This window comes from Bombina bombina, chromosome 6, assembly GCF_027579735.1.
Source record: "Bombina bombina isolate aBomBom1 chromosome 6, aBomBom1.pri, whole genome shotgun sequence".
Lineage (NCBI taxonomy): Eukaryota > Metazoa > Chordata > Amphibia > Anura > Bombinatoridae > Bombina > Bombina bombina.
In genome coordinates, this window is record NC_069504.1 from 1,092,388,744 (window position 1) to 1,092,411,772 (window position 23,029).

The 23,029-nt window shown below is 39.1% G+C and overlaps 1 protein-coding gene across 1 annotated transcript in view; it reads left to right on the forward strand.

Moving 5' to 3' along the window:
• ATXN10 (ataxin 10) overlaps window positions 1-23,029 on the forward strand; it is a gene marked incomplete in the record, with an annotated part of 986,216 nt that overhangs the window by 36,096 nt on the left and 927,091 nt on the right. The window contains 1 exon segment of the mRNA XM_053719008.1: window positions 20,823-21,008. Coding sequence (XP_053574983.1) covers window positions 20,823-21,008 — 186 coding nt within the window.

Consider the following 23,029-nt stretch of genomic DNA (forward strand, 5'->3'; position numbering starts at 1 on the left):
TTCAGGTGAAGGTATTTAATTAGGCACACGTAAAAACACAGCAGTGTGTACAATATCAGAAAAATTATAGTGTAAAAAAAGTGACACAAAACATAAGAGTATGATCTTGCATAATGTCCCAAAATATGAAACCTAATAATCAGAAAAAAGTTTAATTTACTTGTGAAGAGGTGACCTCAAACAAAGAAACAGACTTCTTTAGTGTGATACTGTTTATCAGTGACATTAGGGTGGATAGAATGATACTCATGTGAAATAGAGCTTCACTAGCTCTGTTTTGTGCACAATAATGGAGATAGCCCAGGTCAGGGGCATATTTAGGTTTTGTGCTGCCCTAGGCACTCAAAATTCTGCTGCCCCACCCCAGGTTTAAGGCCTTTTTTTTCTTTTTTAGATATATTTTTGGGGCAGGGTATAAACAATTAAAAAAATGTCTTTTTAAGTAGATGTTCACCAGGGCTTGCATTCACTCTGGACACACACACACACACACACACACACACACACACACACACACACACACAAACACACTCACACACACAAACACACATTGACATTATTTTGCAAGTCAGATGATTAAAGTGTTTATCATAAAAATAATGCCTAATGAAGATGTATTGAAGGGAGAAAGGCATATGCTGTTTCACAGTGGTCATGTTGTAGTGCACACTGCACTGTTTAGTCTGTGAGTCTCAATTACGCGGTGGAGCCAGGAAGAATACCATTCCCTCTCAGTCCAGGCCAGGCTGCAAACTCCGCCTCCACTGTCACCACGTCATGCGCACCCACATACAATCCCATAGGATAGCAATAGCTGTGCCAGCCATTTAAGTCATTAGTAATTGGTTGATTTAGCCACCCGGCCCCGAGTTCAGTAGAGTGGCCCTAGGGACTCAAAATTCTATGCCTTAATACGCCCCTTAATATGCCCCTTAATACGCCCTTGGCCCAGGTACTGGTAAAAAGGTTACCAAATTATTTAAACAGCCACATGATAATAAAACAAATCATTCATGGGTCAAGATACTCTTAGACACACTACGGAAATAAAGTCCTGTGTGGTATACTAGATTGGCATTTTCATTAGTGTCCAATATGAAGAGTCTGCCCCCTTCTAGTGACATATGGCGTAAGTATCCAAGTAAAATGTAACAAACTAATTCAGTTTAAAAGACTTTTGTAAAAGTTAATAGCACGATTAGGAGAAAAGAGAATGATACAGGTTCTGTATTTTCTTTATCTCCTTATCGTGGCAGAGTAACCTTATAAAGTATCATGGAGTTTAGACACAAAAGAAAAAAAACATAGAAAACTGAAAATATGGTTTGGCCTCAATCGCAATCTTTCTGATATTGAGGCTTCACTTTTCAGCCGATATGTGTTTTTCAAGTAATTACAATCCCAAATGGAAAAGGCCCCAGCCACAAATGTGGTTTCAACTGAAAACCTCCCAAGAAATGTGTGTTCATTTTCTAAGAAGTTGATATTAGGATTGAAAGTTGTAATCCAACTGAAACTGACAAATATAATAGCCAATTTACACTTCTAAAGATTACATTACGGTAGGGCTGACACAACTAATCGATAAGGAAAATCATTGTCATTGATTCTTATTATCGAATAGTTGGTTGTTTTTGAGCGCTGGAGGTCAGGCATTGCTATTCAGCATACGAAACGTGTAAATGTGAGGCTGTGCAGTTTCCTGCCTGTTGCTGGGAAGGTTAAAAGAAAGCTACATGCAGCTTTGGCTGCTTTGCTGAAACCTTTCCTGAGTTTCCACGTTTCCTGGAGATTGTTGGGGCAATTTGCTAAGCCTGCGCTGCGCTTTATATGGGAATTTATACCGCTACAGCTCTCATACCGCTCAGTCAGGTACAGAAGTAAAGAAATGAAGCTCCCTAGTAAACTGTTGCAAGCTGAAAAAGAGGGTGCAGTTTGCAAAATTCACTGAGGCTGTGCTTGGCCAGTGTTAAACACTTCCTCTCTACTGATGAGCTGCTAGTGCCCCCAACAGTGCTGGCCAGACTTTAATATGAAGGAACTGCACTGGAAATGCCCCCCAGCCATATCCCTGAAAAGTGTAGCTTGATGGAGAACCAAAAGGTATTCCTGGAGCAGATGTCTAGTGTGGGGATCGAAGGATCCGTGCTCGTTCAGGATGCCGAAGCACAGGTTACAATCAGATATAACTACACTGTCAGCTGCAAAACCGACCTGCCCTCTGACATACCTGTAGAAGAAACCGAACATAAGTCCTGGGAAGGACATTGTCATTGGTAGACAATTTTCTCCTGCAGATTAGAGAGGGCAATTTCAACTATTTCTAGCATTCATGGTTAAATAATTGTTGCACTTGTTTTAGCTAGTATGGGAGTGAACACTATTACAATTTATTGTAATTGAAAATAAGAGTATCAAAGATAAAGATCAAAATTTCAAGTCCTAAGCTACTAGCCAGGACAAAACGATACTTGCCATTTCTAATCCCATCCCACTTCCCCCCACCCCCCCCCCCCCTTTGCATATTTTTAGCCATTGTGAAACATTTTGTTATAGCTTTTATTTTATACCATGACATCTCTTCACTCTTTATTTTTATTCTCTCATAACTCTACCTTTATTCTCCTCTCTTCTCTTCTCTTCTTCTCCTCTCTTCTCTTCTTCTCCCCTCTCTTCCCTTCTCTTCTTCTCCCCTCTCTTCCCTTCTCTTCTTCTCCCCTCTCTTCCCTTCTCTTCTTCTCCCCTCTCTTCCCTTCTCTTCTTCTCCCCTCTCTTCCCTTCTCTTCTTCTCCCCTCTCTTCCCTTCTCTTCTTCTCCCCTCTCTTCCCTTCTCTTCGTCTCCCCTCTCTTCCCTTCTCTTCGTCTCCCCTCTCTTCCCTTCTCTTCGTCTCCCCTCTCTTCCCTTCTCTTCGTCTCCCCTCTCTTCCCTTCTCTTCGTCTCCCCTCTCTTCCCTTCTCTTCGTCTCCCCTCTCTTCCCTTCTCTTCGTCTCCCCTCTCTTCCCTTCTCTTCGTCTCCCCTCTCTTCCCTTCTCTTCGTCTCCCCTCTCTTCCCTTCTCTTCGTCTCCCCTCTCTTCCCTTCTCTTCGTCTCCCCTCTCTTCCCTTCTCTTCGTCTCCCCTCTCTTCCCTTCTCTTCGTCTCCCCTCTCTTCCCTTCTCTTCGTCTCCCCTCTCTTCCCTTCTCTTCGTCTCCCCTCTCTTCCCTTCTCTTCGTCTCCCCTCTCTTCCCTTCTCTTCGTCTCCCCTCTCTTCCCTTCTCTTCGTCTCCCCTCTCTTCCCTTCTCTTCGTCTCCCCTCTCTTCCCTTCTCTTCTTCTCCCCTCTCTTCCCTTCTCTTCTTCTCCCCTCTCTTCCCTTCTCTTCTTCTCCCCTCTCTTCCCTTCTCTTCTTCTCCCCTCTCTTCCCTTCTCTTCTTCTCCCCTCTCTTCCCTTCTCTTCTTCTCCCCTCTCTTCCCTTCTCTTCTTCTCCCCTCTCTTCCCTTCTCTTCTTCTCCCCTCTCTTCCCTTCTCTTCTTCTCCCCTCTCTTCCCTTCTCTTCTTCTCCCCTCTCTTCCCTTCTCTTCTTCTCCCCTCTCTTCCCTTCTCTTCTTCTCCCCTCTCTTCCCTTCTCTTCTTCTCTCTCTCTCCCCTCTCTTCCCTTCTCTTCTTCTCTCTCTCTCCCCTCTCTTCCCTTCTCTTCTTCTCTCTCTCTCCCCTCTCTTCCCTTCTCTTCTTCTCTCTCTCTCCCCTCTCTTCCCTTCTCTTCTTCTCTCTCTCTCCCCTCTCTTCCCTTCTCTTCTTCTCTCTCTCTCCCCTCTCTTCCCTTCTCTTCTTCTCTCTCTCTCCCCTCTCTTCCCCTCCACCTTTTTTCTTTTTTTTTCTTTTTCAATATCCCTTTAAAAAATAGTTTTAGTACGTTGCCCAAAATGTGTGTTGGTTAGTGCTGCTATAGGAATGCATATTCTGCAAATACAATGTGCCAACTTTGGTGGCATATTGTAAGTATTGCTGACTTCAGACTCAATATTCACTAACTAATTTCCACTCGCCAATGGCTAGTGGAAATTTTGAACCCTGTATATATGTATGTATCTTTTACCAAGCCAAGTTCTGTTTGCAAAATGTGTACCCTTAGGGTCTTTATTAAATTTCATGTACCCCAAAACATTGTCCTTTTTTTGTTTTGTTTTGAATTTTGGGCCATGCAAGTAAAATAAAGGTCCCCTTTTTAAATTTAATCAAGGCTGGAGTCATTTTTCTATTTGGATACATGGAAGTGGCTGATCCTTAACTCCGTGCCTAGTGATTAAAGACTTGGTGCTGTTTCTGGTTGGCTTTAGACTTTAGTGTGTAGAGAGTTGAGGGGAGTCATTTTATTGTGTGAACTCTGTCAAGATCAATATGTAGGTCAAACCTCACGTTGCCTGAGATCAAGACTAGGAGAACATAGAATGGACATTAAAAACTATAATAAGGACTAAAGTGTAGCAAGGCATTTAAATGGCATTCACTTTACTATTGAATCAAAGTTTCTGGTTAGAGTCATAGATATAGCAAGACAACCATTAAGGGGTGGAAACAGATACAGGATTCTTACCAGAAAAGAGTTATATTGGATTTGGAAATTAAGAACTAGGGTGCTCTTAGGACCTAACAAAGGCCTAGATTTAGAGTTTGGCGTTAGCTGTCAAAAGCAGTGTTAAGGGGTCCTAACGCTGCTTTTTAACGCCCGTTGGTATTTAGAGTCAGGCAGGAAAGGGTCTACCACTCACTTTCTTTCCGCGACTCCAGGCTACCGCAGATCCCCTTACGTCAATTGCGTATCCTATCTTTTCAATGGGATTTGCCTAACGCTGGTATTTGGAGTCTTGGAAGAAGTGAACGGTAGAGCCTCTACCGACAAGACTCCTACCGCCAAAAAAAGTCAGTAGTTAAGAGCTTTATGGGCTAACGCCGGAACATAAAGCTCTTAACTACAGTGCTACAAAGTACACTAACACCCATAAACTACCTATGTACCCCTAAACCGAAGCCCCCCCCCACATCGCAAACCCTCTAATACATTTTTTTTACACCTTATCTGCCGACCGGCCACCGCCGCAACCTACATTATAGCTATGAACCCCTAATCTGCTGCCCCTAACATCGCCAACACCTACTTTATATTAACCCCTAATCTGCCCCCCCCCCAACGTCGCCGCTACTTAACTACAACTATTAACCCCTAATCTGACTGGACCTCGCCGCCACTATAATAAATGTATTAACCCCTAAACCGCCGCACTCCCACCTCGCAAACACTATAATAAATTGTATTAACCCCAAATCTGCCCTCCCTAACATCGCCGCCACCTACCTACAATTATTAACCCCTAATCTCCCGCCCCCAACGTCGCCGCTACTATAATAAAGTTATTAATCCCTAAACCTAAGTCTAACCCTAACACCCCCCTAACATAAATATAATTTAAATAAAACTAAATAATATTCCTATAATTTAATAAATTAATCCTATTTAAAACTAAATACTTACCTAGAAAATAAACCCTAATATAGCTACAATATAACTAATAATTACATTTTTAGCTATTTTAGGATTTATATTTATTTTACAGGCAACTTTGTATTTATTTATTTTTTTTATTTTTTTTTATTAGGGGGCTTAGATTAGGTGTAATTAGTTTAAACTTCTTGTAATATTTTTTTATTTTCTGTAATTTAGTGGATTTTTTTGTATTATAGATTAGTTTATTTAATTGTATTTTAGTTTAGCTAATTGTAGGTAATTTATTTAATTAATTTAATGATAGTGTAGTGTTAGGTGTATTTGTAACTTAGGTTAGGATTTATTTTACAGGTAATTTTGTACTTATTTTAACTAGGTAGCTATTAAATAGTTATTAACTATTTAATAGCTATTGTACCTAGTTAAAATAAATACAAAGTTGCCTGTAAAATAAATATAAATCCTAAAATAGCTAAAATGTAATTATTAGTTATATTGTAGCTATTTTAGGGTTTATTTTCTAGGCAAGTATTTAGTTTTAAATAGGATTAATTTATTTAATTATAGAAATATTATTTTGTTTTATTTAAATTATATTTATGTTAGGGGGGTGTTAGGGTTAGACTTAGGTTTAGGGGTTAATAACTTTATTATAGTAGCGGCGATGTTGGGGGCGGGAGATTACTGGTTAATAAATGTAGGTAGGTAGCGGCGATGTTAGGGAGGACAGATTAGGGGTTAAAACAATTTATTATAGTGTTTGCGAGGCGGGAGTGCGGCGGTTTAGGGGTTAATACATTTATTATAGTGGCGGCGAGGTCCGGTCGGCAGATTAGGGGTTAATAAGTGTAGGTAGGTGGCGGCGACGTTGGGGGGGGCAGATTAGGGGGTAATAAATATAATATAGGTGTCGGCAATGTTAGGGGCAGTAGATTAGGGGTTCATAGCTATAATGTAGGTGGCGGTGGTGTCCGGAGCGGCAGATTAGGGGTTAATAGTATAATGCAGGTGTCGGCGACAGCGGGGGCGGCAGATTAGGGGTTAATAAGTGTAAGGTTAGGGGTGTTTTAGACTCGGGGTTCATGTTAGGGTGTTGTAATGTCAAAGATACTATGTTGTAGTATGAAAAAATATAAATGAATCACAACTGCTGAGATAATAGGATTTGTAGCAAGGTTTAAACTAGATAATAACATGGATTACTAAAAGAAGTAATGTCAGAATCCGAGTGTAAACTTTGCAATTTATTATATGGATAAATAGCATTAGATATTTCTATAGCTGTATTGAGTAAATGATTACTGGAGGAACAACAGAAAAACCATGACTATAACCAAAGAAAAAATGAAACAGTGTTAACACGAAAAATAGCTACTATGAAAATATAAAGCTTTACCACAATATATCAGGAATTATGGGCAAGTATGCGTAGCAGTTATTGCATAAAAGATAGTAGCATGAAAAATAAGTAAGAGGTTACAGACTGTACCTGGAGGGTAAACAAAGTATTTAGAAAGTTAAGGAAAAATCTCACAGCTTGAATTGGGGAAGCGGTTGCAGCGCTGATGCCGAAGATGTTGGCGTGTGACGTCACAGCTCCACGATGCAGGGCGGAGGATTAGGCTGAATGAAGTAAGCTGACAGCAACGGCTTGGGAAAAAATGTCAATCCGGTAACAAAAGAAGTAGGCTGGTTTCAGCAAGATAAGTTTGGTGAATCCGAAAAGATATAATTTAGGATGAAATCCAAAGAGGTAAATTAGTGCTCAGTTTGAATCACACTATGGTTAGTGGAAAACAATAACAAGCAAAGTGGAGAGGGGGGAGGAGGCTTAAATAGCATAGCAGGTAAATTGATCAGAGAATTAAAGGGATATTCTCAGTACAAGTAACAGGTTGTTATTAAACAATATGTAAACGTGACAGGATGCTCCCCTAAATGATCCACTCCGTGGATCAGGGATGAGGACGATCCGGATTCTGTTGATGGAATTGCGAGATGAGTCTGGGGGCAGATATATTAACAGCTGGCTCCCAAGAGTCATGTTCCGAAGTGTAGCCTTTCCATCTTATCAGATACTGTAAGTTACCCCTATACATTCTAGAGTCAAGTATGGATTTAACCTCATATTCAATGTTGGGATCAATGGAGATAGGAGGTATACTTTGGCGTGAAGTGGCATCACGTACAGAACGGTAGGGTTTTAGTAGGGAAACATGGAAGGTAGGGTGTATTTTCAGAGTGCTAGGTAATTGTAACCGAACTGCATTCTCATTTATGATTTTGATTATCTGAAAAGGACCAATGAATAATGGTGAAAGTTTCTTGCTAGGAGTATTAAGATGTAAGTTTTTGGTTGACAGCCAAACTAGATCTCCAAGGGAGTACTGTGGTGGAGCCATCCTTCTTAAGTCGTAATAAAGTTTCTGTTTGGTTTTAGCTTGTTCAATAGCGGTCCTGACTTTTGCAAAATTAGAAGTGATGGAATTTGTTAAATCAGAGATATATGGTAGTGAACTGATTTGGGGTAGTAGTTGAAATGTTGGATGGAATCCATAGTTAATGAAGAATGGAGTCTGGTTGGTTGTGGAATGTACTGTGTTGTTGAAGGTAAATTCAGCATAGGGCAGATGTTGAGACCAAGAGTGTTGGTCGAAATGACAATAAGACCTTAGGAATTGTTCAATGCTTTGGTTAGACCTTTCAGTCTGACCATTAGTCTGAGGATGATAAGAGGTTGAAAGTCTTTTGTCAATATTGAAAATCTTGCAAAATTCAGTCCAGAGAGAACTAGTAAACTGGGAGCCACGGTCTGTTAAAATGCGTCGAGGGAGACCGTGAAGTCTGAAGACGTGTAGTAAGAGCAAATGTATAGTTTCGGCAGCGGTAGGTAGCTTGTGGTACGGTATAAGATGTATCATCTTACTGAATAAGTCCACCACGACAAGGATAGTAGTATTATTGGAGGATCTGGGGAGATCAACGACATAATCCAAGGCTATGTCGGCCCAAGGTCGTGATGGAGTAGGTAAAGGCATGAGTAACCCATAGGGCCTATGTTTTGATCTTTTAGTGGTAGCACAAACTGAACAGGTGTTAATGTACTTCATTATGTCGGTATTCATATCAGCCCACCAGTAACTCCTTTTAATAAGCTCTTGTGTCTTGTGGATTCCGGTGTGTCCCGCAAATAAGGATTCATGAGCTGAATGTAATATCAAATCTCTGATAGAAGGGGGTACATATAACTTCTCATCAAAATAATAAAGGGAATCCTGTTTCATTTGTAACTGTTGAAGAGGCTTAGTTTGATCTTTATGTTGTTCTTCTCTTAGGAATGGAATAGAATCAATGAGAAACAACAGGTATTTATTCTCTGGGATTACAGATTCTTTTGGAAGACTGAGATCGGAGGGAGTAGGCAGTCGTGAGAGAGCGTCTGCCTTCTTGTTCTTACTAGCCGGTCTGTAAGTGATAAGGAAATCAAATCTGGAGAAATACAGATTCCAACGAACATGTTGTGCAGTGAGGGTTTTCGTACTTTTAAGGTACTGTAAATTCCTATGATCAGTATACACTATGGTTGGGTATGTCACACCTTCAAGGAGATGACGCCACTGTTCAAAAGCAACCTTGATAGCCAGTAACTCTTTGTCACCCACGGGGTAATGCAACTCAGGAGCCGTCAAACATCTTGAATAAAAAGCTACGGGATGTAGAGGTTTCTTTAGGTGTTCTCTTTGTGAAAGAACAGCTCCAATAGCATAATCGGAGGCATCGACCTCTAATACATATTGGAGTTGGTTGTTAGGGTAACGTAATATAGGTGCAGAGGTAAATTTTTGTTTTAGGAGATCAAAAGCCTTTTGGGATTCAGCAGTCCAGATGAACTTAGTATTTGATTTTGTGAGGTTGGTAAGTGGTTTGGCAATTGCTGCAAAATTATTTATAAATTTTCGGTAAAAATTTGCAAAGCCAAGGAAGCTTTGTACCTGTTTCTTATTACTTGGCTCTGGCCACTGTCTTATGGTGGTGATTTTTGAGTCATCCATCTGTATGCCAAATTCCGAAATCTGATAACCAAGAAAGGTGATCTGGTTTGTATGAAATATACATTTCTCGGCTTTAGCATATAAAGAATGTGAGCGTAAGCGTGATAATACCTGTCTGACGTGTTTTGTGTGTTCTAATGTTTTTGAATAGATCAAAATATCATCAAGATAGATTACAATATAGGTGTCAAGAATATCTTTGAAAATATCGTTAATAAAGTGTTGGAAGGTTGCCGGGGCGTTGCAGAGACCGAATGGCATGACGGTGTATTCGTACAAGCCATAACGAGTACGGAACGCCGTCAGCCATTCGTCTCCAGCCCTCATACGAACGAGATTATATGCACCTCGAAGGTCAAGTTTAGTGAAGACCTTGGCACCTTCCAAACGCTCAATTAGCTCTGGAATAAGGGGCAAAGGATACCGATTTTTAACAGTAACCTTGTTCAGCTGCCGGTAGTCCACTATGGGTCTTAAACTGCCATCTTTATTTTTTACAAAAAACATACCGGCCGCAGCGGGGGAAGTAGATAGTCTGATGAAACCCTTCTGTAGATTTTCCTCAATATATGATTTTAAGTGTTCCAGTTCAGGTTTGGACAACGGGAACACATGACCGCAAGGTATGACTGCACCTGGTAATAAATCAATAGGGCAGTCATAAATACGATGCGGCGGTAGATTTTGAGATTCTTTTTTACTGAAAACATCAATAAAGTCAGCATAAACATCAGGTATCTCTATATCAGTGGAGATTTGAGGTGGTTGTAAAAGCAGAGTAGGGTAGCAAGTGGATAAGCAGTAATCAGAATTAAGCTTTACAGTTAGATTTGACCATGAAATCAGAGGGTTATGTAATTTTAACCATTGTAGGCCTAAAATGAGAGGGAAGACGGGGGATGTAATGACATCAAAGGAAATGTACTCCCTATGGTGGTCTGGTGTGGATAGGAGCAATGGTATTGTTTCATAAATTACCGGTCCAGAGGACGAAACCTCCCCATCAATTCCCCTTAAAGGTACAGGAGCCTTTTTTTTTATAAGTGGAATTTTATTTTTTGTGGCAAAAGACACATCAATGTAAGAGGCAGAAGCACCAGAGTCAATTATCCCTGAAACGTTCACTCGAAGTTGATCCCACTGCAAGAGAAGGCATAGGTTACAGTAGCTTGCAGAGTGTGACACAGTATTTAAGGAATAAAAAGGATGGGAGTTCTTACCCTTATTCTGTTTCTGGAGAATGGGACAGGCCTTGACAGTATGCTCTTCTGATGCACAGTACATGCATAAATTCTGGGAGCGCCTTCTTAACTTTTCTTGATTGCTTAATGGGCCTTTAAGAAACCCAATTTCCATAGGTTCAGTGGTGTTTTTAACATGAGAATGTGTAGGTAAAGAAGGGTTTTGTTTTTTATGTGTTGACTCATGATAACCTTTCTCGTTTTGTCTCTCCCTAAGCCTTCTGTCAATACTGATACTGAGATTAATTAGTTCCTCCAAAGTGTGAGGAATTTCAATGCGAGAGAGTTCGTCTTTAACCCCTTAATGACCACAGCACTTTTCCATTTTCTGTCCGTTTGGGACCAAGGCTATTTTTACATTTCTGCGGTGTTTGTGTTTAGCTGTAATTTTCCTCATACTCATTTACTGTACCCCCGCATATTATATACCGTTTTTCTCGCCATTAAATGGGCTTTCTAAAGATACCATTATTTTCATCATATCTTATAATTTACTATAAAAAAAATTATAAAATATGAGGAAAAAATGGAAAAAAACGCAGTTTTTCGAAATTTGACCCCCAAAATCTGTTACACATCTACAACCACTAAAAAACACCCATGCTAAATAGTTTCTATATTTTGTCCTGAGTTTAGAAATACCCAATGTTTACATGTTCTTTGCTTTTTTTGCAAGTTATAGGGCAATAAATACAAGTAGCACTTTGCTATTTCCAAACCACTTTTTTCAAAATTAGCGCTAGTTACATTGGGACACTGATATCTGTCTGGAATCCCTGAATATCCCTTGACATGTATATATATTTTTTTAGAAGACATCCCAAAGTATTGATCTAGGCCCATTTTGGTATATTTCATGCCACCATTTCACTACAAAATGCGATCAAATAAAAAAAAATGTTCACTTTTTCACAAATGTTTTCACAAACTTTAGGTTTCTCATTGAAATTATTTACAAACAACTTGTGCAATTATGGCATACATGGTTGTAAATGTTTCTCTGGGATCCCCTTTGTTCAAAAATAGCAGACATATATGGCTTTGGCATCGCTTTTTGGTATTTAGAAGGCCGCTAAATGCCGCTGCGCACCACACTTGTATTATGCCCAGCAGTGAAGGGGTTAATTAGGGAGCATGTAGGGAGCTTGTAGTTTTAATTTTAGCTTTAGTGTAGTGTAGTAGACAACCCAAAGTATTGATCTAGGCCCATTTTGGTATATTTCATGCTACCATTTCACCGCCAAATGCGAACAAATAAAAATAAAACGTAAAATTTTCCCAATTTTAGGTTTCTCACTAAAATTATTTACAAACAGCTTGTGCAATTATGGCATAAATGGTTGTAAAAGCTTCTCTGGGATCCCCTTTGTTCAGAAATAGCAGACATATATGGCTTTGGCTTTGCTTTTTGGTAATTAGAAGGCAGCTAAATGCCGCTGCGCACCATACGTGTATAATGCCCAGCAGTGAAGGGGTTAATTAGGGAGCTTGCAGGGTTAATTTTAGCTTTAGTGTAGGTATCAACCTCCCACATGACACATCACACCCCCAGATCCCTCCCAAACAGCTCTCTTCCCTCCCCCACCCCACAATTGTCCCCCGCCATCTTAAGTACTGGCAGTAAGTCTGCCAGTACTAAAATAAGAGTTTTTTTTTTTTTTTTTTTAAAATAATAATTATGTTCTGTAGTATCCTCCCTTAGCCCCCAACCTCCCTGATCCCCCCCCCAAACAGCTCTCTAACCCCCCTCTCTCTGCCTTATTGCGCCATATTGGGTACTGGCAGCTGTCTGCCAGTGCCCAGTTTGAAATCAAATATGTTTTTTTTTAGTTTTTTTAAAAAAAATACTATTTTCTGTAGTGTAGCTGCCCTCCCTCAACCCCCAACCCCCCAACCCCTGCCAGATCGCTAAACAGTTTTGAGATGCCCACCCTCACTCCCACCGAGTACCATCATTGTCCATAGTGTAGGGCTCCCACCCGCCCGCGCGCGCGCCCGCTCCCGTGCACGCGCGCGCACCCGCTCCAGTTCACGCGCACCCGCGCGCACGCCCGCACTCGATCCCGCCCCCCTTCCCACCGATGGCCGCCCACCCGCCTCCCTTGGTAAGCTCCCACCCACCAACGAACATGGCCATCAATGGCCGATGCAGAGAGGGCCACAGGGTGGCTCTCTCTGCATCGGACGGCTAAAAAATGTTATAGCAGGATGCCTCAATATCGAGGCATCACTGCTATAACATGAAAGCAGTTGGAAGTGATCAGGATCGCTTCCACTGCTTTCAAAGACCGACGTACGGGGTACGTCCTTGGTCATTAACTGCATTTTTTTGCAGGACGTACCCCATACGTCGTTGGTCGTTAAGGGGTTAATAGATTCTGACAAACCCAGTCTAAACTGTTTTTTTTTAGAGACAAATTATTCCATTGGGTGTCAGTAGCTAGCCTCTTAAAATCTGCAATATAATCTTCTACATCTCTTCTTCTCTGTTTAAGAGAGCGCATTGCAGTTTCAGCGGTTAATTGTTTGTAAGGGTCGTCATAAAGCTGACCAAGGGTAGAAAAGAAGGAATCTAGAGAGTTAAGTATATCATCGTTTGTTTCCAGGAAGGAATTAGCCCAGCTTCTGGGTTCTGCTCTTAAAGGGACAGTCTACACCAGAATTTTTATTCTTTTAAAAGATAGATAATCCCTTTATTACCCATTTCCCAGTTTTGCATAACTAACACATTTATATTAATATACTTTTTACCTCTGTTATTATCTTGTATCTAAGCCTCTGCAAACTGTCCCTTTTTTCAGTTCTTTTGACAGACTTGCAGTCTAGCCAATCAGTGCCTGCTCCCAGATAACTTCTCGTGCACGAGCACAGTGTTATCTATATGAAATACGTGAACTAACACCCTCTAGTGGTGAAAAACTGTTAAAATGCAATCTGAAAGAGGTGGGCTTCAAGGTCTAAGAAATTAGCATATGAACCTCCTAGGTTAAGTTTTCAACTAAGAATACCAAGAGAACAAAGCAAATTTGGTGATTAAAGTAAATTGGAAAATGGTTTAAAATTACATGCTCTATCTGAATCATGAAAGTTTATTTTGGCCTAGACTGTCCCTTTAAATAGGAAATGGTAGTCATCACCTTAACTCTGTCAGTGGGAAATGTGTATGGTTTTAGTGCAAACAACAGAAGACAAGAGTTTTTAAAATCTCTAAATTGTTTTCTATCCCCTGAGAATACATCTGGGAGACTAACTTGTGGTTCCTGGAACCGGGTTCTACTATCTACAAAGTCTTTAATATAAGTTTTCAGTCCCTGGTTTTCTTGTTTGAGGGTATTGAGGCCATCAGTTAAGGCATCCACTTTTTGAGAGAGAGTTTGTATCTGATTAGACATCTCAGCTGGATCCATGTTTTATGGCTTGTTATTCTGTAATGTCAAAGATACTATGTTGTAGTATGAAAAAATATAAATGAATCACAACTGCTGAGATAATAGGATTTGTAGCAAGGTTTAAACTAGATAATAACATGGATTACTAAAAGAAGTAATGTCAGAATCCGAGTGTAAACTTTGCAATTTGTTATATGGATAAATAGCATTAGATATTTCTATAGCTGTATCGAGTAAATGATTACTGGAGGAACAACAGAAAAACCATGACTATAACCAAAGAAAAAATGAAACAGTGTTAACACGAAAAATAGCTACTATGAAAATATAAAGCTTTACCACAATATATCAGGAATTATGGGCAAGTATGCGTAGCAGTTATTGCATAAAAGATAGTAGCATGAAAAATAAGTAAGAGGTTACAGACTGTACCTGGAGGGTAAACAAAGTATTTAGAAAGTTAAGGAAAAATCTCACAGCTTGAATTGGGGAAGCGGTTGCAGCGCTGATGCCGAAGATGTTGGCGTGTGACGTCACAGCTCCACGATGCAGGGCGGAGGATTAGGCTGAATGAAGTAAGCTGACAGCAACGGCTTGGGAAAAAATGTCAATCCGGTAACAAAAGAAGTAGGCTGGTTTCAGCAAGATAAGTTTGGTGAATCCGAAAAGATATAATTTAGGATGAAATCCAAAGAGGTAAATTAGTGCTCAGTTTGAATCACACTATGGTTAGTGGAAAACAATAACAAGCAAAGTGGAGAGGGGGGAGGAGGCTTAAATAGCATAGCAGGTAAATTGATCAGAGAATTAAAGGGATATTCTCAGTACAAGTAACAGGTTGTTATTAAACAATATGTAAACGTGACAGGTGTTAAGTGTAGACTTAGAGAGTGCTTCCCCATAGGAAACAATGGGGCTGCGCTAGGAGCTGAATGCTGCTTTTTTGCAGGTGTTAGGTTTTTTTTCAGCCAGCTCGGTCCCATTGTATCCTATGGGGATATCGTGCACGAGCACGTTTTTCCAGCTTACTGCTACCGTAGGCAACGCTGGTATTGAGGGTTGAAGTGGAGCTAAATTATGCTCTACGCTCCCTTTTCTGAGCCTAACGCAGCCACTCAGACAACTCTAAATACCAGCGTTGTCTTAAGGGTGCGCTGGAAAAAAAAGCAGCGTTAGCACCGCGGGTCTTTACTGACAAAACTCTAAATCTAGGCGAAAGAATGGGATATAAGCTACTTTGTAGAATAAAATATTTAATATTTATGATTAATGATTCTCAATCCATGTCTGTCAATATTGACATAAACTATTTGCCATCCTATGTTATATTTTGTCATATTTTTCAATCACATTTATTCCCCATGTTGAATACTAGGGGTTTTAAAATGAATCCGTGTATATAGTAAGGGGTCACAAATTGGTGATATTGCCATGTATGTTCATACTTGTAGACTGGTATAGTCGTTTCAAGTATATCTATATTATAATATGGCATGAGCAGTTTGGATTATTTTTTATAAATCACAACATTATTACTATTAGCTGTACATCTTTTCATCATATTGTATATAAATATTTTCAAACTTTGATGAACCATGGTATGATAGTTATTTAGCTTTAAGTATCCGCTATTTGTTTGTCTCCCTTAATCCTAATAATTAACTGATCTTATCCACGGTAGTTTAGTAACAAAATTAATTGCTAACAAAATAAATTATTTCAATCCTTAAGATTAAATTTGAGGCTAATCAGCAGAATATTATATTTGTAACTACATGCAAATATATACAATCGCAATTTTGTTTTTAAAAGTATTATGTATGTATTCGTAACAAACACTATACCTCCAAGGTAAACGCTCTTGTGGCTGGTGATTGGTTGCGATCACTATATAAGGTAGACCTTGTGTATATGGAGTTATCCTATAACTAAGTGCCGCACGGCACGAAACGTGTAAGATCTCCCCCTCTGTCCATGTTTGTGTCATGACTGTTGGTTTTAACCTGCTTCATTAAAAGACTGTTTTTATATCCGGATTCATGGAGTGCTGCCTTTTTCTTCTTTTAATGTCTTGAGCCAACCCTGGTTGGTGGCTACAAACTCTCCTCTTGTCATTGGCTCAATTTATATGTTCAGCTAGCTTTCATTAGTGGATTTTTGCTTAGAGTATTTATTTTATTTTTGAACTTTGCTTGCAAATAACACAGTATTTTAGTTTTGCAAGTTTATGTCCCTTTAAGTAATATTTATAATAAACTATATGTGACAACAAATATAATTTTACAAATATTTAGAACATTTTTTTTCAAGCTGCTATCTTGTAGAAAAGTTTACAATATTACAACCTTAAGAATGTGCTTCTTTTCTGCTACTTGTCATTAACCCTTGCTGAATGTACTGTGTACAAGACATGTAAAGCGGTAATAGAGGATATAACAAAATTATAATGGTATTAAGGAGGTTTAAGAGACAATGGAACCACAATACAACCAAACATACATCTTGCATCTCAACATTATTTCTTCCTTCTATTTTTAGCCAATTCTTCTTCTTTTTTTTTTTTTTTTTAAATAGTAGATTCCCTGAAGGGAAAGTCTGGGGCCGGATAGGATGATGTGGTAGTGGGTTTTTTGTAGTAGTACATATCTAGTCTTTGCCCTTGATTCATAATATAATTAGTGAGAGTTTAGACCACAAGGATTTCCTCTCGGAACTGCAATTTTCTAAATATTCCAATGTCAACTCAGTTGAATTTGCTGTTTGATTTGAGAGTGAAAATTATTTTCTGAATTTCATAGCTTAGTTTATTAGGCCCTCACAGTTTACATAGTGTTCTTGCTGTAGCATATTTTAGTAGAATATTATCTCATACTTTCCAAAATAAAGCTATAAACAGCAATATGTTTGTTATGGGCTAACAAGTAATTACCTTTTTTGCATAGTAGCTACTGCTTATTTTTATATACTTTTATGCTGGAAACAAAATATCTCTGCTTTACTAATTTTAAATAATTGAGTGTTGTAACACAAGTGGTGGCTCACCACTAATTCCTGCATTGGAGTGTTTCAACAGGAAAGCTACTTACTGGTTCCAAAGTGTGGGATTTTGGGCACGTGTCTCAGGTGAAAAGAAGACATTCCTTTCCTACTACTAAACTGCGCTAAAATTATATTTTTATAGTCTTACTATAAATATATAAACATAGCCATATGCTTTTTAAATCGGAGAATTCTGAATTGAATCTGGTTGTGTTTTTCATATTACTGCATTTTGCTATAAGAATTGTATCAAGGTTTTGCGCCACCTTGGGTATGTGAGCTTACAGGTTTGTCACACCCTGAAAAAAAATGCCTACCTACCTCCTAAACTGCCGCCCTAGGCACATGCCTAGTCAGCCTATGCAAAAATACACCCATGTTGTATTCATTTCTTTTCAGAAAATGGCACTGATTTAGTGGCAGCGTTTAAAGGGACTCTGAACCCAAATTTTTTCTTTCATGATCCAGATAGAGCATGGAATTTTAATCAACTTTCAAATTTACTCCTAATATCTGTTTTTCTTCATTCTCTTGCTATCTTTATTTTAAAAGCAGGAATATAAATCTTAGCAGCCAGCCCATTTTAGGTTCAGCACCATGGATAGCGCTTGCTTATTGGAGGCTTACATTTACCCACCAATAAGCAAGCATAACCCAGGTTCTCAACCAAAAATGGTCCGACTCCTATGCATCACATTCCTCCTTTTTAAATAAAGATAGCAAGAGAATGAAGAAAAATTGATAATAGGAGTAAATTGGAAAGTTGCTTAAAATTGCCTGCTCTATCTGAATCGTGTAAGAAAATTTTTGGGTTTAGTGTCCCTTTTAAGGGCTGAGCCCCCTTTTTTGTGTCTTGAAGTGTATGCTGTACTTCATTTCCTGGAACTATCCCAAACTTATGTACAATGTTTGTGGCTCTATTTATTAAGGCAATGAAACATTTTTTTTCTTTCATGTTTCGGATAGAGAATACAATTTTAAACGACTTTCCAATTTACTTCTACTTTTATCTAATTTACTTTGTTCTTTTGGTATCCCATGTTAAAAGAAAAAAAAAGCATAGCTAAGTAGGCTCAGGAGATGGGAGCTAGCTGCTGATTGGTTGCTGCACATATATATGCTCTTTGTGATTTACTTATTTGTGTGTTCAGCTAGCTCCCATTAGAGTGTTGCTGTTAAAGGAAGGAATTCTTAGGTTCCTTAATACAGTCCCATGGGTTTCAATACCATTTGTATGCCGATGATACCCAAATCTACATCTCTGCACCAGACATATCCCCCTCCTTATTAACTTGTGTCACTAACTGTCTAATATTTCATCCTGGATGTCCTGTCACTACATTAAGCTAAACCTCTCAAAAACCGATCTCCTTATTTCCCCCTTTCTTCCAAAATCCCCACCCCCCAACTTTCTCTAACTGATAACATAATTGGGCTCACACTTGACGCTCCTCATCTGCTGCACCTCTCTGCCAATCCCTTCACTGGCTTCCTCTAACCTCCAGAATAAAACATAAAATCCTGACTCTAACTTTTAAGCTCCACCCTATATCTCCGACCTAGTCTCCAGATAATCGCCCTCCTGCCCCTTCGCTCTGCTCATGACCTCCTCTCTCGTTATCTCCTCACATTCCCATCTACAAGACTTCTCCAGACTGGCCCCTATTTTGTGGAACTTTCTGCCCTTCTCTGTATCCTGCCTACACGACTCTCCCCTAGCTTTCAAGCGCTCCTTAAAGACTCTACTGTTCAGGGATGCATATAATATACACTAACATTTTCCTCTCTTAGTCCCTCTCCTTTTTTTTTTTTTTTTGGTATCCCCTTGAACCCCCTTAGCATGTAAGATTACAAGCCTAGCTGCTTTGTTGATCACTTTCGTGAGAGATGATTTACAACAGTAAAACTCTTGGCAGGGCCTTCTATCCCTTTTGTCTCCAATAACTGTAACCTTGCATATTAGACCCATGTCTTTAGCGCTGCGGAACCTATTGGCGCTCTACAAATAACTGATAATAATATAGTATGAAACAAAATTGATAATAGAATTAAACTGGACAGTTGTAAAAAAAAAAAAAAGAAAAAAAAAGAAAAAGGTATGCTATATCTGAATCATAAATGAAAAAAATTGGGTTTCCCTTTTTAAGTAATTCATTTGCATTTGAATGATGTGAACTGTCATTGCTTTGTGATAATTAGGATGTACTATAAATTTAAAAAAAAAGTTACATGGATTTGAAACCTGTGCTGTGACCTAACAGACCACCAACATTTTACAAAGTTAGAGGGCCTACTATTTATTTATTTATTTTTTTTCTTCACAGTTGGCGTTTAAAAGAATGCACAAATAAGCTTTATGCAAATCATTAGTCAGAGGATTTGTTGACACATAAATCATAAACAAAGCCTCGGTTAAAACCTTTTACTTAGAGGTGCTAAATATGAAATTCCTTCACACTCGCATTTAAATTGAGCTATTGTCAAGAAGGTATTTACTACTGTAAATGTAGTAAGGTAATATACAGGCTTTCCCAAACATTTATAATTCAATTTTCAGTGTCCACATAGGAAATTGATAGTTCCAGCCTGTTGGGGATTTTTTTTTCTTATATTTAATTCTACCAGTATGTTGTTGCAAACACTCCATATGTAAATAGCCATTTAAAAATCCATTGGAAGTCTCCAGTGGCTTAGTTATTTGGGCTGTTGGTGTGGCTAAATTTTTTCACAGCACCATACTGAGCAGATATAGAGACAATAGTCAAAACTAATATTAAAAACTGAAATACAATCATAGGCATTTCATTTTGAATTGTAGAATGTTTGCATTGCATATGCATTAGTAAAAATTCTTAATGAATATAACTGTTTTAGTGATTCATTTTGCTATACACAGACCCTGTATGTATTATATGCTTTGTCCATCTGCATTTAAAATGCTTAGAGAGATGGCTGTGGCATGTATAACAATGATAGCTTTTCCTAGAAGCATTTTACTAACTATTGTGTATTGCAAAAATGCTTTTACCCAAAGATAAAATAAACACGTGCATTCTGTGGGGTCTATTTAAGAAGCAGCGTATGCTGCCTCCGACCCACTTCGCTTCAGTTCCGGCTGAAGCAGAAGTTAAGAAGCAGCGGTCCTAAGACCGCTGTTCCTTAATTCGTCCGCCACCTCTGAGGTGACATACAGCAATCCGCCCAATCGATTACGATCGGGCTGATTGACACCCCCTGCTATCGGCCGATTGGCCGTGAATCTGCAGGGGGGGCGGTATTGCACCAGCAGTTCACAAGAACTGCTGGTGCAATGATAAATGACGACCGCGTATGCTGTCGGCATTTATCGATGTGCGGCGGACATGATCCGCAATATCGGATCATGGCCGCTCACACATTTATAAATATGCCCCTGTCAATTTAAGTAAGCAACTTTTTTTTGGGGGCGGATTTTGTAATGATTACCAGTTCACATGGAAAATTTTGCAGTCTTGGATTATAAATATTTTTTTTAAACATTGCATAATAATGGTTACTCTATTGTAACCTAAACTACTCTTCATTAGTTATGTACATATACCTACACTATATTTTAATCTTGTTAAATTTATCCTACAGAGAGAATGCAGAAGAAGGTGTTTTCATAGTCATCTTGAAATTTCTAACCAGTGCTTCCTGCAAAGTCCAGTCTTTTAATGTAGAGCCCAGCATATCTCTGGAGAGCTGGTTTCAGTTGTTGGCTGAATGTTTTCGCTGTTTGAGAAATTCATGTGTACAATGCACTAGGAATCAAAGTACTCTCAGGTAGGTCCAACTGCGGAATTAAAAAAATAAAAAATAAAAGTTATTGTGTAACTCAAACGTGTGTTATGTTGTGTAAGGATGGAGGGACAAGCAATAAAGGGACAATTAAACACGTTGATATGGTAATATAACATATGTTGCATATATAAAAATAAGTCTGCAAAACACTTTCATTATTTATTTTGTCCCCTTTTCCTGTCATTACATTCTGAAATTGTAAGTTTATCTTGTAAAGGTGTATCCAGTCCACGGGTTCATCCATTACTTGTGGGATATTCTCCTTCCCAACAGGAAGCTGCAAGAGGACACCCACAGCAGAGCTGTCTATATAGCTCCTCCCCTAACTGCCACCCCCAGTCATTCTCTTGCAGCTCTCGACAAGAAAGGAAGTATCAAGAGAGATGTGGTGACTTAGTGTAGTTTTTACCTTCAATCAAAAGTTTGTTATTTTTAAACGGTACCGGCGTTGTACTGTTTTTACTCTCAGGCAGAAATTGGAAGAAGACTTCTGCCTGGAGGTTTGATGATCTTAGCGGTTTCTAACTAAGGTCCATTGCTGTTCTCACACATAACTGAAGAGTATGGAAAGAAAACTTCAGTTGGGGGGACGGTCTGCAGATTGCCTGCTTTGAGGTATGTTCAGTATATTTTTTTCTAGAGAGATAAGGTCTAGAAAATGCTGACAGTGCCTGGTATATTTAAGGTAAGCCTGATACAGTGATTTAACAACAATTGGGATCATGCTTGCAAAAAGGGATAATATTCATGTTAATACCTATATTACTTAGTGTAAAAATATATGATTTATAAATAAAAACGTTTTTTCTCTGAGGGTGATAAATCTTTATTTGGGGCCTAGTTTCCACATGGCTTGTTAGATTACTCCTAGGAGTACTTTTTTAAGGCCCTCTGACTTTGAGTGCATGGTGGGAGGGGCCTATTTTCGTTTTCAGTCTGAGACATCCAGCTTCCCTGAAGGAGTCCTCTGGCTTATAGGACCTCTATAGAGGGTTTTGTTCCTACAAAAAAATCGTTTTTAAGGGCAGGTAGGAGCCACAGCAGAGCTTTGACAGTGTGTTTGACTGTTTGGTAAAAGGTTTAATGTTTTTCTAATTTGTTTTTGGGCCTGAGGGGTTAATCATCCATTTGCAAGTGGGTGCAATGCTGCTTTAGTCCATTATACACACTGTAAAAATTTCGTAGAGTTTACTAATTTTTTTTCACTGTTTTGCAGTTTATGTGGTAGTTTTTTTTCTCTTGAAGGCACAGTACCTTTTCTTTCATGTAATTAGCAAGAGTCCATGAGCTAGTGACGTATGGGATATACATTCCTACCAGGTGGGGCAAAGTTTCCCAAACCTCAAAATGCCTATAAATACACCCCTCACCACACCCACAATTCAGTTTTACAAACTTTGCCTCCGATGGAGGTGGTGAAGTAAGTTTGTGCTAGATTCTACGTTGATATGCGCTCCGCAGCAAGTTGGAGCCCGGTTTTCCTCTCAGCGTGCAGTGAATGTCAGAGGGATGTGAGGAGAGTATTGCCTATTTGAATGCAGTGATCTCCTTCTACGGGGTCTATTTCATAGGTTCTCTGTTATCGGTCGTAGAGATTCATCTCTTACCTCCCTTTTCAGATCGACGATATACTCTTATATATACCATTACCTCTGCTGATTCTCGTTTCAGTACTGGTTTGGCTTTCTACAAACATGTAGATGAGTGTCCTGGGGTAAGTAAATCTTATTTTCTGTGACACTCTAAGCTATGGTTGGGCACTTTGTTTATAAAGTTCTAAATATATGTATTCAAACATTTATTTGCCTTGACTCAGAATGTTCAACTTTCCTTATTTTCAGACAGTCAGTTTCATATTTGGGATAATGCATTTGATTTAATCATTTTTTCTTACCTTCAATAAATTTGACTCTTCCCTGTGGGCTGTTAGGCTCGCGGGGGCTGAAAATGCTTCATTTTATTGCGTCATTTTTGGCGCAAAAAATCTATTTCCGTTTCCGGCG